Source organism: Salmo salar, chromosome ssa27 (assembly GCF_905237065.1).
Source record: "Salmo salar chromosome ssa27, Ssal_v3.1, whole genome shotgun sequence".
NCBI lineage: Eukaryota > Metazoa > Chordata > Actinopteri > Salmoniformes > Salmonidae > Salmo > Salmo salar.
In genome coordinates this window covers 28,734,618-28,751,188 of record NC_059468.1, presented here as the reverse complement: position 1 = coordinate 28,751,188, position 16,571 = coordinate 28,734,618, and the positions used below count along the sequence as shown (strand labels likewise).

The window sequence follows — 16,571 nt, the reverse complement described above, 5'->3', positions numbered from 1 at the left end:
TATGAGGTAGACTATGAGTTAGACTATGAAGTAGAGTATGAGTTAGACTATGAGGTAGAGTATGAGTTAGACTATGAGTTAGACTATGAGGTAGAGTATGAGTTAGACTATGAGGTAGAGTATGAGTTAGACTATGAGTTAGACTATGAGGTAGACTGTGAGGTAGAGTATGAGTTAGACTATGAGTTAGACTATGAGTTAGACTATGAGTTAGACTATGAGTTACACTATGAGGTAGAGTATGAGTTAGACTATGAGTTAGACTATGAGTTAGACTATGAGGTAGACTATGAGGTAGAGTTAGAGAGAGAGTTAGATATGGTCTGCAGTACCTGGCCTCACCCTACTAGAATCTGAAGTCAAATGTCTACTGTTTGCTGATGATCTGGTTCTTCTGTCACCAACCAAGGAGGGCCTACAGCAGCACCTAGATCTTCTGCACAGATTCTGTCAGACCTGGGCCCTGACAGTAAATCTCAGTAAGACCAAAATAATACTGTTCCAAAAAGGTCCAGTCGCCAGGACCACTAATACAAATTCCATCTAGACCCCGTTGCCTTAGAGCACACAAAAAACTATTCATACCTTGGCCTAAACATCAGCACCACAGGTAACTTCCACAAAGCTGTGAACGATCTGAGAGACAAGGCAAGAAGGGCCTTCTATGCCATCAAAAGGAACATAAAATGTGACATACCAATTAGGATCTGGGTAAAAATACTTGAATCAGTTATAGAACCCATTGCCCTTTATGGTTGTGAGGTCTGGGTCCGCTCACCAACCAAGAATTCACAAAATGGGACAAACACCAAGTTGAGACTCTGCATGCAGAATTCTGCAAAAATATCCTCCGTGTACAACGTAGAACACCAAATAATGCATGCAGAGCAAAATTAGGCCGATACCCGCTAATTATCAAAATCCAGAAAAGAGCCGTTAAATTCTACAACCACCTAAAAGGAAGCGATCCCCAAACCTTCCATAACAAAGCCATCAACTACAGAGAGATGAACCTGGAGAAGAGTCCCCTAAGCAAGCTGTTCCTGGGGCTCTGTTCACAAACACAGCCCCAGGACAGCAACACAATTAGACCCAACCAAATCACGAGAAAACAAAAAGATAATTACTTGACACATTGGAAAGAAGTAACAAATAAACAGAGCAAACTAGAATGCTATTTGGCCCTAAACAGAGAGTACACAGTGGCAGAATACCTCACCACTGTGATTGACCTAAACTTAAGGAAAGCTTTGACTATGTACAGACTCAGTGAACATAGCCTTGCTATTGAGAAAGGCCGCCGTAGGCAGACCTGGCTCTCAAGAGAAGACAGGCTATGTGCACACTGCCCACAAAATGAGGTGGAAACTGAGCTGCACTTTCTGACTTCCTGCCCAACGTATGACCATATTAGAGACATATATTTCCCTCAGATTACACAGATCCACAAAGAATTCAAAAACAGACATGATTTTGATAAACTCCCATATCCATTGGGTGAAATACCACAGTGTGCCACCACAGCAGCAAGATGTGTGACCTGTTGCCACAAGAAAAGGGCAACCAGTGAAGAACATACACCATTGTAAATACAACCCATATTTATGTTTATTTATTTTCCCTTTTGTACTTTAATCATTTGCACATCGTTACAACACTGTATATATACATAATATTACATTCGTAATATCTTTATTATTTTGGAACTTCTGTGACTATTTACTGTTCATTTTTATTGTTTATTTCCCTTTTGTATATTATCTACCTCACTTGCTTTGGCAATGTTAACATATGTTTACCATGCCAATAAAGCCGCTTGAATTGAATTGATAGAGTTAGAGGGAGAGAGTTAGAGAGGAAGTTGAGATCCCGTGTGGCTCACTTGGTAGAGCATGGTGTTTGCAACGCCAGGGTTGTGGGTTCGATTCCCATGGGGTCCCAGTACGGGGGGAAAAAATGTATGAAATGAAATTCACTACTGTAAGTCGCTCTGGATAAGAGTGTCTGCTAAATGACTAAAATGTAAATGTGAGTTAGAGATATAGATGGATATGGAGTTAGAGATATAGAGTATGAGTGTGTTTTTATACACTTCTGTTTAGTGTTTTTACTCGGTATGGGTCTGTGTGCTGTACATGTGTGGATATGATTTGGAGTTGTTTTTATGGGCGTTCTGTTATCATAAAACCATGGTGAAAAGTCTACTCCAAAGATGTTTTCAGTTGTCCCCTTATTAACATTCCATGACTCACACAAGGCCTGTAACATCAATACATGAAGCATGTTTTTGTGGGTGTGGTTTCTAGGCAAAACTGTAGTATTGTCATTTTCTTAGTCAGCTGTTTCTGACCTTGGCACCTCCGCCTGAACACATTATGACCCTTTCTCACCCCAGTGTCTGTGAATGACTGCATATCTTTTTCATATGTATGATCTAATGAAAAGTTATACGTAACTGCCAAAATAAAGGAAACACCAACATAAAATGTCTTAATAGGGTGTTGGGCCACCACGAGCCAGAACAACTTCAATGTACCTTGGCGTAGATTCTACAAGTGTCTTGAACTCTATTGGAGGGATGCGACACCATTCTTCCAAGAGAAATTCCATAATTTGGTGTTTTGTTGATGGAAAATGCTGCCTCAAGCATCGCTCCAGAATCTCCCATTAGTGTTCAATTGGGTTGAGATCTGGTGACTGAGACACACACAGACTCTTTAAACCCCCTATGCTCCTTTGAGACCTCTCTTTCAAAGCCCCTGAGATCGCTTCTTCTAGTCATGGTAGCCAAAATAATGGGCAACTGGGAATTTTTATACATGACCCTAAGCATGATGGGATGTTAATTGCTTAATTAACTCAGGAACCACACCGGTGTGGAAGCACCTGCTATCAGTATAATTTGTATTCCTCATTTACTCAACTGTTTCCTTTATTTTGGCAGTTACCTGTGTGGTTGTGGATGTTTGTGTGTGGGTGTGGATGTTTGTGTGTGTGTGTGGGTGGGTGCACGCACACACACACACAAGTACTAAAAATACCTCTACAGATCATGGTTTAAATTAGTTGCCATTTTTAGACTTGGGGTCTAAGTGAAAGACATTTCTAGCATCCACATGAATGCCTATAATATTAAGGAAGAGATCCCTTTATATCTATATTTTTAAATTTAACCAGGCAAGTCAGTTAAGAACAAATTCTTATTTACAATGATGGTCTACTGGGGAACAGTGGGTTAACTGCCTTGTTCAGGGGCAGAATGACAGATTTTTACCTTGTCAGCTCGGGGATTTGATCTAGCAACCTCTCGGTTACTGGCCCAACACTCTAACCACTAGGCTACCTGCTGGTTACTGGCCCAACACTCTAACCACTAGGCTAGTCACTAGCCAAGATATTAATATATTATTATACTTATCTTATTGTATTATACTATAGCCAAGACCGTAGCGCAAGAGTAGCAAGGGAAACGAGGGAGAGACAGGTAGAAGGAGAGAGAGACGGGTAGATGGAAAGAGACGGGTAGAAGGAGAGAGACGGTTAGAAGGAGAGAGAGACAGGTAGAAGGAGAGAGAGGCGGGTAGGAGGGAGAGACGGGTAGAAGGAGAGGGAGACGGGTAGAAGGAGAGAGAGACAGGTAGAAGGAGAGAGAGGCAGGTAGGAGGGAGAGACGGGTAGAAGGAGAGGGAGACGGGTAGAAGGAGAGGGAGACGGGTAGAAGGAGAGAGAGACGGGTAGAAGGAGAGGGATACGGGTAGACGGAGAGAGAGACGGGTAGAAGGAGAGGGAGACGGGTAGACGGAGAGCGGGACGGGTAGAGAGAGAGCGAGACGGGTAGAAGGAGAGCGAGACGGGTAGAAGGAGAGAGAGACGGGTAGAAGGAGAGAGAGACGGGTAGAAAGAGAGAGAGACGGGTAGAAGGAGAGAGAGACGGGTAGAAAGAGAGAGAGACGGGTAGAAGGAGAGAGAGACGGGTAGAAGGAGAGAGAGACGGGTAGAAGGAGAGAGAGACGGGTAGAAGGAGAGAGAGACGGGTAGAAGGAGAGCGAGACGGGTAGAAGGAGAGCGAGACGGGTAGAAGGAGAGGGAGACGGGTAGAAGGAGAGGGAGACGGGTAGAAGGAGAGAAAGACGGGTAGAAGGAGAGGGAGACGGGTAGAAGGACAGAGAGACGGGTAGAAGGAGAGAAAGACGGGTAGAAGGAGAGGGAGACGGGTAGAAGGAGAGAAAGACGGGTAGAAGGAGAGAGAGACGGGTAGAAGGAGAGAGAGACGGGTAGAAGGAGAGAGAGACGGGTAGAAGGAGAGAAAGACGGGTAGAATTATGGGGAAACGTATAAGCTGGCCTACAAAAGGGAGGCGGGGCTGGCAGTCATTCGTCGCTGATCTACAGTGTGACTTCCTCACTCCCTGTCACGATCGTCGTACAGAGCGGACCAAGGCGCAGCGTGAGTTGAGTTCCACATCATTTTAATTCACAGTGAAACAACAAAAAACAACAAAACATCCAACGAACGTGAAGTACAGCGCGCACATAGGCACTAACTGAAACAATATCCCACAAAGCAGGTGGGAGAAAGGGCTTCCTAAATATGATCCCCAATTAGAGGCAACGATTACCAGCTGCCTCTAATTGGGAACCATACAATTCACCAACATAGAAATAGAATGACTAGAACACCCCCCTAGTCACGCTCTGACCTCAACAACATAGAGAATCAAGGGCTTTCTATGGTCAGGGCGTGACACTCCCTTTATCTCTGTTTTCCATATCTACAGTAACTAACACCTCTCTCTCTCCCTTCTTTATCTCTGTTTTCCATATCTACAGTGTGACTTCCTCTCTCCCTTTATCTCTGTATTCCATATCTACTGTAACTAACACCTCTCTCTCTCCCTTCTTTATCTCTGTTTTCTATATCTACTGTAACTAACACCTCTCTCTCTCCCTTCTTTATCTCTGTATTCCATATCTACTGTAACTAACACCTCTCTCTCTCCCTTCTTTATCTCTGTTTTCCATATCTACTGTAACTAACACCTCTCTCTCTCCCTTCTTTATCTCTGTTTTCTATATCTACTGTAACTAACACCTCTCTCTCTCCCTTCTTTATCTCTGTTTTCCATATCTACAGTAACTAACACCTCTCTCTCTCCCTTCTTTATCTCTGTTTTCCATATCTACTGTAACTAACACCTCTCTCTCTCCCTTCTTTATCTCTGTTTTCCATATCTACAGTAACTAAGACCTCTCTCTCTCCCTTCTTTATCTCTGTTTTCCATATCTACTGTAACTAACACCTCTCTCTCTCCCTTCTTTATCTCTGTATTCCATATCTACTGTAACTAACACCTCTCTCTCTCCCTTCTTTATCTCTGTATTCCATATCTACTGTAACTAACACCTCTCTCTCTCCCTTCTTTATCTCTGTTTTCCATATCTACTGTAACTAACACCTCTCTCTCTCCCTTCTTTATCTCTGTTTTCCATATCTACAGTAACTAAGACCTCTCTCTCTCCCTTCTTTATCTCTGTTTTCCATATCTACTGTAACTAACACCTCTCTCTCTCCCTTCTTTATCTCTGTTTTCCATATATACTGTAACTAACACCTCTCTCTCTCCCTTCTTTATCTCTGTTTTCCATATCTACAGTAACTAACACCTCTCTCTCTCCCTTCTTTATCTCTGTTTTCCATATCTACTGTAACTAACACCTCTCTCTCTCCCTTCTTTATCTCTGTTTTCCATATCTACTGTAACTAACACCTCTCTCTCTCCCTTCTTTATCTCTGTTTTCCATATCTACAGTAACTAACACCTCTCTCTCCCTTCTTTATCTCTGTTTTCCATATCTACAGTAACTAACACCTCTCTCTCTCCCTTCTTTATCTCTGTTTTCCATATCTACAGTAACTAACACCTCTCTCTCCCTTCTTTATCTCTGTTTTCCATATCTACTGTAACTAACACCTCTCTCTCTCCCTTCTTTATCTCTGTTTTCCATATCTACTGTAACTAACACCTCTCTCTCTCCCTTCTTTATCTCTGTTTTCCATATCTACAGTAACTAACACCTCTCTCTCTCCCTTCTTTATCTCTGTTTTCCATATCTACAGTAACTAACACCTCTCTCTCTCCCTTCTTTATCTCTGTTTTCCATATCTACAGTAACTAACACCTCTCTCTCCCTTCTTTATCTCTGTTTTCCATATCTACTGTAACTAACACCTCTCTCTCTCCCTTCTTTATCTCTGTTTTCCATATCTACTGTAACTAACACCTCTCTCTCTCCCTTCTTTATCTCTGTTTTCCATATCTACAGTAACTAACACCTCTCTCTCTCCCTTCTTTATCTCTGTTTTCCATATCTACTGTAACTAACACCTCTCTCTCTCCCTTCTTTATCTCTGTTTTCTATATCTACTGTAACTAACACCTCTCTCTCTCCCTTCTTTATCTCTGTTTTCCATATCTACTGTAACTAACACCTCTCTCTCTCCCTTCTTTATCTCTGTTTTCTATATCTACAGTAACTAACACCTCTCTCTCCCTTCTTTATCTCTGTTTTCTATATCTACTGTAACTAACACCTCTCTCTCTCCCTTCTTTATCTCTGTTTTCCATATCTACAGTAACTAACACCTCTCTCTCTCTCCCTTCTTTATCTCTGTTTTCCATATCTACTGTAACTAACACCTCTCTCTCTCCCTTCTTTATCTCTGTTTTCCATATCTACAGTAACTAACACCTCTCTCTCTCCCTTCTTTATCTCTGTATTCCATATCTACAGTAACTAACACCTCTCTCTCTCCCTTCTTTATTTCTGTTTTCCATATCTACAGTAACTAACACCTCTCTCTCTCCTTTCTTTATCTCTGTTTTCCATATCTACAGTAACTAACACCTCTCTCTCTCCCTTCTTTATCTCTGTTTTCCATATCTACAGTAACTAACACCTCTCTCTCTCCCTTCTTTATCTCTGTTTTCTATATCTACAGTAACTAACACCTCTCTCTCTCCCTTCTTTATCTCTGTATTCCATATCTACAGTGTGACTTCCTCTCTCCCTTTATCTCTGTATTCCATATCTACAGTGTGACTTCCTCTCTCCCTTTATCTCTGTATTCCATATCTACAGTGTGACTTCCTCCCTTTATCTCTGTATTCCATATCTACAGTGTGACTTCCTCTCTCCCTTTATCTCTGTATTCCATATCTACAGTGTGACTTCCTCCCTTTATCTCTGTAATCCATATCTACAGTGGGACTTCCTCTCTCCCTTTATCTCTGTATTCCATATCTACTGTAACTAAGACCTCTCTCTCCCTTCTTTATCTCTGTTTTCCATATCTACAGTAACTAACACCTCTCTCTCTCCCTTCTTTATCTCTGTTTTCCATATCTACTGTAACTAACACCTCTCTCTCTCCCTTCTTTATCTCTGTTTTCCATATCTACTGTAACTAACACCTCTCTCTCTCCCTTCTTTATCTCTGTTTTCTATATCTACAGTAACTAACACCTCTCTCTCTCCCTTCTTTATCTCTGTTTTCCATATCTACTGTAACTAACACCTCTCTCTCTCCCTTCTTTATCTCTGTTTTCTATATCTACAGTAACTAACACCTCTCTCTCCCTTCTTTATCTCTGTTTTCCATATCTACAGTAACTAACACCTCTCTCTCTCCCTTCTTTATCTCTGTTTTCCATATCTACAGTAACTAACACCTCTCTCTCTCCCTTCTTTATCTCTGTTTTCCATATCTACTGTAACTAACACCTCTCTCTCTCCCTTCTTTATCTCTGTTTTCCATATCTACAGTAACTAACACCTCTCTCTCTCCCTTCTTTATCTCTGTTTTCCATATCTACAGTAACTAACACCTCTCTCTCCCTTCTTTATCTCTGTATTCCATATCTACAGTAACTAACACCTCTCTCTCTCCCTTCTTTATCTCTGTTTTCCATATCTACAGTAACTAACACCTCTCTCTCCCTTCTTTATCTCTGTTTTCCATATCTACTGTAACTAACACCTCTCTCTCTCCCTTCTTTATCTCTGTTTTCCATATCTACTGTAACTAACACCTCTCTCTCTCCCTTCTTTATCTCTGTTTTCCATATCTACTGTAACTAACACCTCTCTCTCTCCCTTCTTTATCTCTGTTTTCCATATCTACAGTAACTAACACCTCTCTCTCTCCCTTCTTTATCTCTGTTTTCCATATCTACAGTAACTAACACCTCTCTCTCTCTCCCTTCTTTATCTCTGTATTCCATATCTACTGTAACTAACACCTCTCTCTCTCCCTTCTTTATCTCTGTTTTCCATATCTACAGTAACTAACACCTCTCTCTCCCTTCTTTATCTCTGTTTTCCATATCTACTGTAACTAACACCTCTCTCTCTCCCTTCTTTATCTCTGTTTTCCATATCTACTGTAACTAACACCTCTCTCTCTCCCTTCTTTATCTCTGTTTTCTATATCTACTGTAACTAACACCTCTCTCTCTCCCTTCTTTATCTCTGTTTTCTATATCTACTGTAACTAACACCTCTCTCTCTCCCTTCTTTATCTCTGTTTTCTATATCTACAGTAACTAACACCTCTCTCTCTCCCTTCTTTATCTCTGTATTCTATATCTACTGTAACTAACACCTCTCTCTCTCCCTTCTTTATCTCTGTTTTCTATATCTACTGTAACTAACACCTCTCTCTCTCCCTTCTTTATCTCTGTTTTCCATATCTACAGTAACTAACACCTCTCTCTCTCCCTTCTTTATCTCTGTTTTCCATATCTACTGTAACTAACACCTCTCTCTCTCCCTTCTTTATCTCTGTTTTCCATATCTACAGTAACTAACACCTCTCTCTCTCCCTTCTTTATCTCTGTTTTCCATATCTACAGTAACTAACACCTCTCTCTCTCCCTTCTTTATCTCTGTTTTCTATATCTACTGTAACTAACACCTCTCTCTTTCCCTTCCTCTCTCCACCACTCTCTCCCTCTCCCCGCTCTCTCTCCCCTCTCCTCTCCCCCCACAGCGATGCAGCAGGTGTTGGATAACCTGGGGGAGCTGCCCACCTCCACGGGGGCCAAAGACATCGACCTCATCTTCCTCAGAGGCATCATGGAGAGTCCCATTGTACGGTCACTCTCCAAGGTAGCAGATACACATAGGGGAGAACACACTGAGACTCACTCCCACACTGAGACTGACTCCCACACTGAGACTGACTCCCACACTGAGACTGACTCACACACACTGAGACTGACTCCCACACTGAGACTGACTCCCACACTGAGACTGACTCCCACACTGAGACTGACTCCCACACTGAGACTGACTCACACACTGAGACTGACTCCCACACTGAGACTGACTCCCACACAGAGACTGACTCACACACAGAGACTGACTCCCACACTGAGACTGACTCACACACTGAGACTGACTCCCACACTGAGACTGACTCACACACTGAGACTGACTCCCACACTGAGACGGACTCCCACACTGAGACTGACTCACACACTGAGACTGACTCCCACACTGAGACTGACTCCCACACTGAGACTGACTCCCACACTGAGACTGACTCACACACTGAGACTGACTCCCACACAGAGACTGACTCCCACACTGAGACTGACTCCCACACTGAGACTGACTCACACACTGAGACTGACTCCCACACTGAGGCTGACTCCCACACTGAGGCTGACTCCCACACTGAGGCTGACTTCCACACTGAGGCTGACTCACACACTGAGACTGACTCACACACTGAGACTGACTCCCACACTGAGACTGACTCCCACACTGAGACTGACTCACACACTGAGACTGACTCCCACACAGAGACTGACTCCCACACTGAGACTGACTCCCACACTGAGACTGACTCACACACTGAGACTGACTCCCACACTGAGGCTGACTCCCACACTGAGGCTGACTCCCACACTGAGGCTGACTTCCACACTGAGGCTGACTCACACACTGAGACTGACTCACACACTGAGACTGACTCACACACTGAGGCTGACTCCCACACTGAGACTGACTCACACACAGAGACTGACTCCCACACTGAGACTGACTCACACACTGAGGCTGACTCACACACTGAGACTGACTCCCACACTGAGAATGACTCCCACACTGAGACTGACTCCCACACTGAGACTGACTCCCACACTGAGAATGACTCCCACACTGAGACTGACTCCCACACTGAGACTGACTCCCACACTGACACTGACTCCCACACTGAGACTCACTCCCACACTTAGACTGACTCCCACACTGAGACTGACTTATACACTGAGACTGACTCCCACACTGAGGCTGACTCCCACACTGAGACTGACTCCCACACTGAGACTGACTCCCACACAGAGACTGACTCCCACACTGAGACTGACTCCCGCACTGAGACTGACTCACGCACTGAGACTGACTCACACACAGAGACTGACTCACACACTGAGACTGACTCCCACACTGAGACTGACTCCCACACTGAGACTGACTCCCACACTGAGAATGACTCCCACACTGAGAATGACTCCCACACAGAGAATGACTCCCACACAGAGAATGACTCCCACACAGAGAATGACTCCCACACTGAGACTGACTCCCACACTGAGAATGACTCCCACACTGAGAATGACTCCCACACAGAGACTGACTCCCACACAGAGACTGACTCCCACACTGAGACTGACTCCCACACTGAGACTGACTCCCACACTGAGAATGACTCCCACACTCTGAGAATGACTCCCACACTGAGACAGGCTAGCAGGCAGCAGCGTGCTCCTCGTTAAGGTAGTAATCTATAAGTGTACTAATACATAACAGCCCCCCCCCCCCCCCTCAGGTACCCTGATGGTCCCAATGACACACACACACACACACACACACACACACACACACACACACACACACACACACACACACACACACACACACACACACACACACACACACACAAGCTCATTCTAACCCATATACGTGCACTGATTTGACATATTCATATTCAGCCCTTGGTGAGGTCTGTTAGTCACTGCTAGACGATGATGTCAGGAGGATAAGTCCCAGCAGCTCTCCCAGTGCCTTCACAGACTGATACCACTGGGGTAATCTCCTTCCCTGAATTAGTCAGCATTGGCTTGCTGCCATAATGGTCATTCTGGGCAAGTGGGAGAGTGTTTGTCACTCCACTGACAGACAAAGAGAGAGAAAGAGAGAGGGGGGAGAGAGCAAAAATGATCGAGAGATGAGTTTGACTTCCTCATCACAATACAACCACAGAACCCTCACTCAACAACTCAACTTACTGACACCAGTGCCACAAAAGGCAGTATAACACAAGTTCACACAATGGCATGGGAACGCAACCACACACAACAATGGCTATCTACCATTGTACAACTTCCTCCCATGTCTGTACAGTATGTGACCCATAACCTTTCACCTCTGACCCCCTGCAGGCCCACGAGCGATTGGAGGACTTGAGGCTGGAGGCGGTGCAGGACAACAATATAGAGCTGGTCACAGACATCTTGGGTGACATCACCGCTCTCAGCGTCCGTGATGACAGCGCAGCGGAACTCTCCCGAATCCTCCAGGAGCCCCACTTCCAGGTGCGTAACCCAGTCACTAAGGTTAAAGGTTATAGTTGACGCTAATGGCCTACATTCTGAACTGACCCCATAGCCTTTATACCTTGGTTCTTCCTGTTAATCTGAAAGCATGGGCTATGAGCAATATGGATATATACGCTGAGTGTACAAAACATTAAGAACACCATACTACTATTGAGTTGCACCCCCCCTCTATTCGTCGGGTGCATGGACTCTACAAGGTGTTGAAAACGTTCCACAGGGATGCTGGCCCATGTTGACTCCAATGCTTCCCACAGTTGTGTCAAGTTGGCTGGATGTCGTTTGGTTGGTGGACCATTCTTGATACACACAGGAAACTGTTGAGCGTGAAAAACCCAGCAGTTCTTGACACAAACCGGTGCGGCTGGCACCTACTACCATACCCCGTTCAAAGGCACAAATCTTTTGTCTTGCCCATTCACCCTCTGAATGGCACACATACACAATCCATGTCTCAATTGTGTCAAGGCTTAAAAATCCTTAAAAAACCCGTCTCCTCCCCTTCATCTACACTGATGGTGACATCAACAAGTGACATCAATAAGGGATCATAGCGTTGGCCAGGATTTACCTGGTCAGACTATGTCTCAGTGTATATCTAGCAGGTACAATTTTTGACTACCCATGGTAGGGCTGACGCCAATTAGTCGACTTGACGATTTTTTGGTCGACCAAGATTTTATTTAATCGAGCAGTAGCAAATATATGTATTTTTATGGCACACAAGACGTGTCTGATTCGCGCCCATCTCAGTGAACTAATACGGAGGCCGCGGGGATGGCACAGTCCAAGAAGAAGGGCAGTGTGGCTAAAAGGCACAATGCACGTCTCTCTCCAGAATGCGTTCTCTCCCGGCAATTTGTGCACATTCATTGTTTCATATCTCCATTGCGGGAATTGTTTGTGTTGGACTGTTAGTCTATCAAGTCCCCATTACATATAATCACCAGCAGTATATTTAACATTCATTCCTATCATTTCTCATCTACAATGTTTGTTTGGTTCCAGTCATTTCTGTTAATGCATTCAATATATTATTATTCCAGTCGTTTACTGTTCTCATTGTCGGAGTGGACACGTTGTTTGCAGAGCGCAGAAACAAGTTTTGGTTTATTTCATTCCATTTACAAGTTTTGTCAATTTAGTAATTGTCTTTTGTTTAGAGTGCTCCTGTCAATGTTGAGTAAGGACACACACCTGAATACGCATACAAGTAGGTCTATAAGCTGCCTGGCCCGCGCGCAAATGTAGGCATATGAATGTGCCCGTTTGGGGATCTGATAGTATTTCTGATTGGCTTAACGCACCACCACTAATGAGCTGTGGAGCTTCTCAAAGGAATGCTTTCTTCACCTCAAACAGCAAGCAAATAACGTCTGTTTTTACATCCATTGAGAATGACAATAGTTCCTCAATGTATTTTAAAATCTTTCCAGCTCTCTCCCTTTTGATAACCACTCAGCATGAAAGGGAAAAATGTAATGCTCTGATCCAGTGGAAACATCATAAAACAGGCCTACCTGAGGACCTCGTATCCCTTGATCAAATAGCCTACAGCTGTGTCTGTCCCGAGCTCACTGCTACAGGAAACTCTGAGTACCCAGAATATTTTATACAATGTTGCTAGTTTGCTAGCTCAAGCCTGACCCAATTTGGTAGTTGATACATTTCAAGTACATTGCAGACAGGCCATGCATAGCCAATGTGATTTCTAGGATATTTATTTTGATCAGGATATTCTTTCATTATTATTTAGTCTTATTTTTTTTTACCCTTTTTCTCCCCAATTTTGTTGTATCCAATTGGTAGTTACAGTCTTGTCTCATCGCTGCAACTCCTGTACGGACTCAGGAGAGGCGAAGGTCGAGAGCCAATCGTCCTCCGAAACACAACCCAACCAAGTCACACTGCTTCTTGACACAATGCCCGTTTAATCTGGACGACGCTGGGCCAATTGTGCACCACCCCATGGGTCTCCTGGTCGCGGCCGGCTGCGACAGAGCCTGGACTCGAACCAGGATCTCTAGTGGCACAGTGACTTCCATCTGGCCACTCTACAATAAAGGCCTGATTGGTGGAGTGCTGCAGAGATGGTTTTCCTTCTGGAAGGTTCTCCCATCTCCACAGAGGAACTCTGGAGGTCTGTCAGAGTGACCTTGGGGTTCTTGGTCACCTCCCTGACCAAGGTCCTTCTCCCCCGATTGCTCAGTTTAGCCAGGCGGCCAGCTCTAGGAAGAGTCTTGGTGGTTCCAAACTTTTTCCATTTAAGAATGATGGAGGACACTGTCTTCTTGGGGACCTTCAATGCTGCAGAAATGTTTTGGTACCCTTCCCCCTCGACACAATTCTGTCTCGGAGCTCTACGGACCATTCCTTTGACATCACGGCTTGGTTTTAGCTCTGACATGCACTGTCAACTGTGGGACCTTATATAGACAGATGGGTGCCCTTTCAAATCATGTCCAATCAATTGAATTATTATTATTTACTTTTTTCACCTTTATTTAACCAGGTACATTTACATTTACATTTAAGTCATTTAGCAGACGCTCTTATCCAGAGCGACTTACAAATTGGTGCATTCACCTTATGAACAACCACTTTACAATAGTGCATCTAAATCTTTTAAGGGGGGGGGGTTAGAAGGATTACTTTATCCTATCCTAGGTATTCCTTAAAGAGGTGGGGTTTCAGGTGTCTCCAGAAGGTGGTGATTGACTCCGCTGTCCTGGCGTCGTGAGGGAGCTTGTTCCACCATTGGGGTGCCAGAGCAGCGAACAGTTTTGACTGGGCTGAGCGGGAACTGTGCTTCCTCAGAGGTAGGGAGGCGAGCAGGCCAGAGGTGGATGAACGCAGTGCCCTTGTTTGGGTGTAGGGCCTGATCAGAGCCTGAAGGTACGGAGGTGCCGTTCCCCTCACAGCTCCGTAGGCAAGCACCATGGTCTTGTAGCGGATGCGAGCTTCAACTGGAAGCCAGTGGAGAGAGCGGAGGAGCGGGTTGACGTGAGAGAACTTGGGAAGGTTGAACACCAGACGGGCTGCGGCGTTCTGGATGAGTTTGTAGGGGTTTAATGGCACAGGCAGGGAGCCCAGCCAACAGCGAGTTGCAGTAATCCAGACGGGAGATGACAAGTGCCTGGATTAGGACCTGCGCCGCTTCCTGTGTGAGGCAGGGTCGTACTCTGCGAATGTTGTAGAGCATGAACCTACAGGATCGGGTCACCGCCTTGATGTTAGTGGAGAACGACAGGGTGTTGTCCAAGGTCACGCCAAGGTTCTTAGCACTCTGGGAGGAGGACACAATGGAGTTGTCAACCGTGATGGCGAGATCATGGAACGGGCAGTCCTTCCCCGGGAGGAAGAGCAGCTCCGTCTTGCCGAGGTTCAGCTTGAGGTGGTGATCCGTCATCCACACTGATATGTCTGCCAGACATGCAGAGATGCGATTCGCCACCTGGTTATCAGAAGGGGGAAAGGAGAAGATTAATTGTGTGTCGTCTGCATAGCAATGATAGGAGAGACCATGTGAGGATATGACAGAGCCAAGTGACTTGGTGTATAGCGAGAATAGGAGAGGGCCTAGAACAGAGCCCTGGGGGACACCAGTGGTGAGAGCACGTGGTGCGGAGACAGATTCTCGCCACGCCACCTGGTAGGAGCGACCTGTCAGGTAGGACGCAATCCAAGCGTGGGCCGCGCCGGAGATGCCCAACTCGGAGAGGGTGGAGAGGAGGATCTGATGGTTCACGGTATCAAAGGCAGCAGATAGGTCTAGAAGGATGAGAGCAGAGGAGAGAGAGTTAGCTTTAGCAGTGTGGAGAGCCTCCGTGACACAGGTAGGCCAGTTGAGAACAAGTTCTCATTTACAACTGCGACCAGGCCAAGATAAAGCAGTGCGACAAAAAACAACAACACAGAGTTACATGTGGGATAAACAAAAGTACAGTCAATAACACAATAGAAAAATCTATATACAGTGTGTGCAAATGGAGTAAGGAGGCAAGGCAATAAATAGGCCATAATAGTGAAGTAATTACAATTTAGCAAATTAACACTGGAGTGATAGATGTGCAGATTATGATGTGCAAGTAGAAATACTGGTGTGCAAAAAAATTTATAAAAACAATATGGGGATGAGGTAGGTACTTGGATGGGCTATTTACAGATGGGCTGTGTACAGCTGCAGCTATCGGTAAGCTGCTCAGATAGCTGATGCTTAAAGTTAGTGAGGGAGATATATGTCTCCAACTTCAGCGAATTTTGCAATTCGTTCCAGTCATTGGCAGCAGAAAAATGGAAGGAAAGGCGGCCAAAGTAGGTGTTGGCTTTGGGGATGACCAGTGAGATATACCTGCTGGAGCACGTGCTATGGGTGGGTGTTGCTATGGTGACCAGTGAGCTGAACTAAGGCGGAGCTTTACCTAGCATAGACTTATAGATGACCTGGAGCCAGTGGGTTTGGCGACGAATATGTAGCGAGGGCCAGCCGATGAGAGCATACAGGTCGCAGTATTGGGTGGTATAAGGGGCTTTGGTGACAAAACGGATGGCACTGCATCCAGTTTGCTGAGTAGAGTGTTGGAGGCTATTTTGTAAATGACATTGCTGAAGTCGAGGATCGGTAGGATAGTCAGTTTTACGAGGGTATGTTTGGCAACGTGAGTGAAGGAGGCTTTGTTGCGAAATAGGAAGCCAATTCTAGATTTAACTTTGGATTGGAGATGCTTAATATCAAATCAAATCAAATCAAATGTATTTATATAGCCCTTCGTACATCAGCTGATATCTCAAAGTGCTGTACAGAAACCCAGCCTAAAACCCCAAACAGCAAGCAATGCATGTGAAAGAAGCACGGTGGCTAGGAAAAACTCCCTAGAAAGGCCAAAAACCT

At 44.8% G+C, this 16,571-nt stretch overlaps 1 protein-coding gene and 1 long non-coding RNA gene across 10 annotated transcripts in view; one reads left to right on the top strand and one right to left on the bottom strand.

The window, feature by feature from the left end:
* Window positions 1–16,571, top strand: part of LOC106588853 (protein PALS2-like) — a 99,907-nt gene that overhangs the window by 65,114 nt on the left and 18,222 nt on the right. For 5 of the 9 annotated variants that reach the window (XM_014178334.2, XM_014178333.2, XM_045709324.1 and 2 more), the window contains 2 exons: window positions 9,049–9,167; window positions 11,507–11,659. In XM_014178334.2, the coding sequence (XP_014033809.1) occupies window positions 9,051–9,167; window positions 11,507–11,659 (270 nt within the window). In that variant the 5' untranslated portion in view covers window positions 9,049–9,050. Of the gene's footprint in view, window positions 1–4,189; window positions 4,447–9,048; window positions 9,168–11,506; window positions 11,660–16,571 lie in introns of those variants that run through there. The other 4 variants (XM_014178336.2, XM_014178335.2, XM_014178332.2 and 1 more) reach the window with 3 other exon arrangements.
* On the bottom strand, window positions 6,824–7,438 carry LOC106588855 (uncharacterized). Its single transcript, XR_006762339.1, has 2 exons — window positions 7,318–7,438; window positions 6,824–6,959 (listed from the first exon to the last, which is right to left on the bottom strand). It is a non-coding gene; the product is annotated as an uncharacterized lncRNA (long non-coding RNA).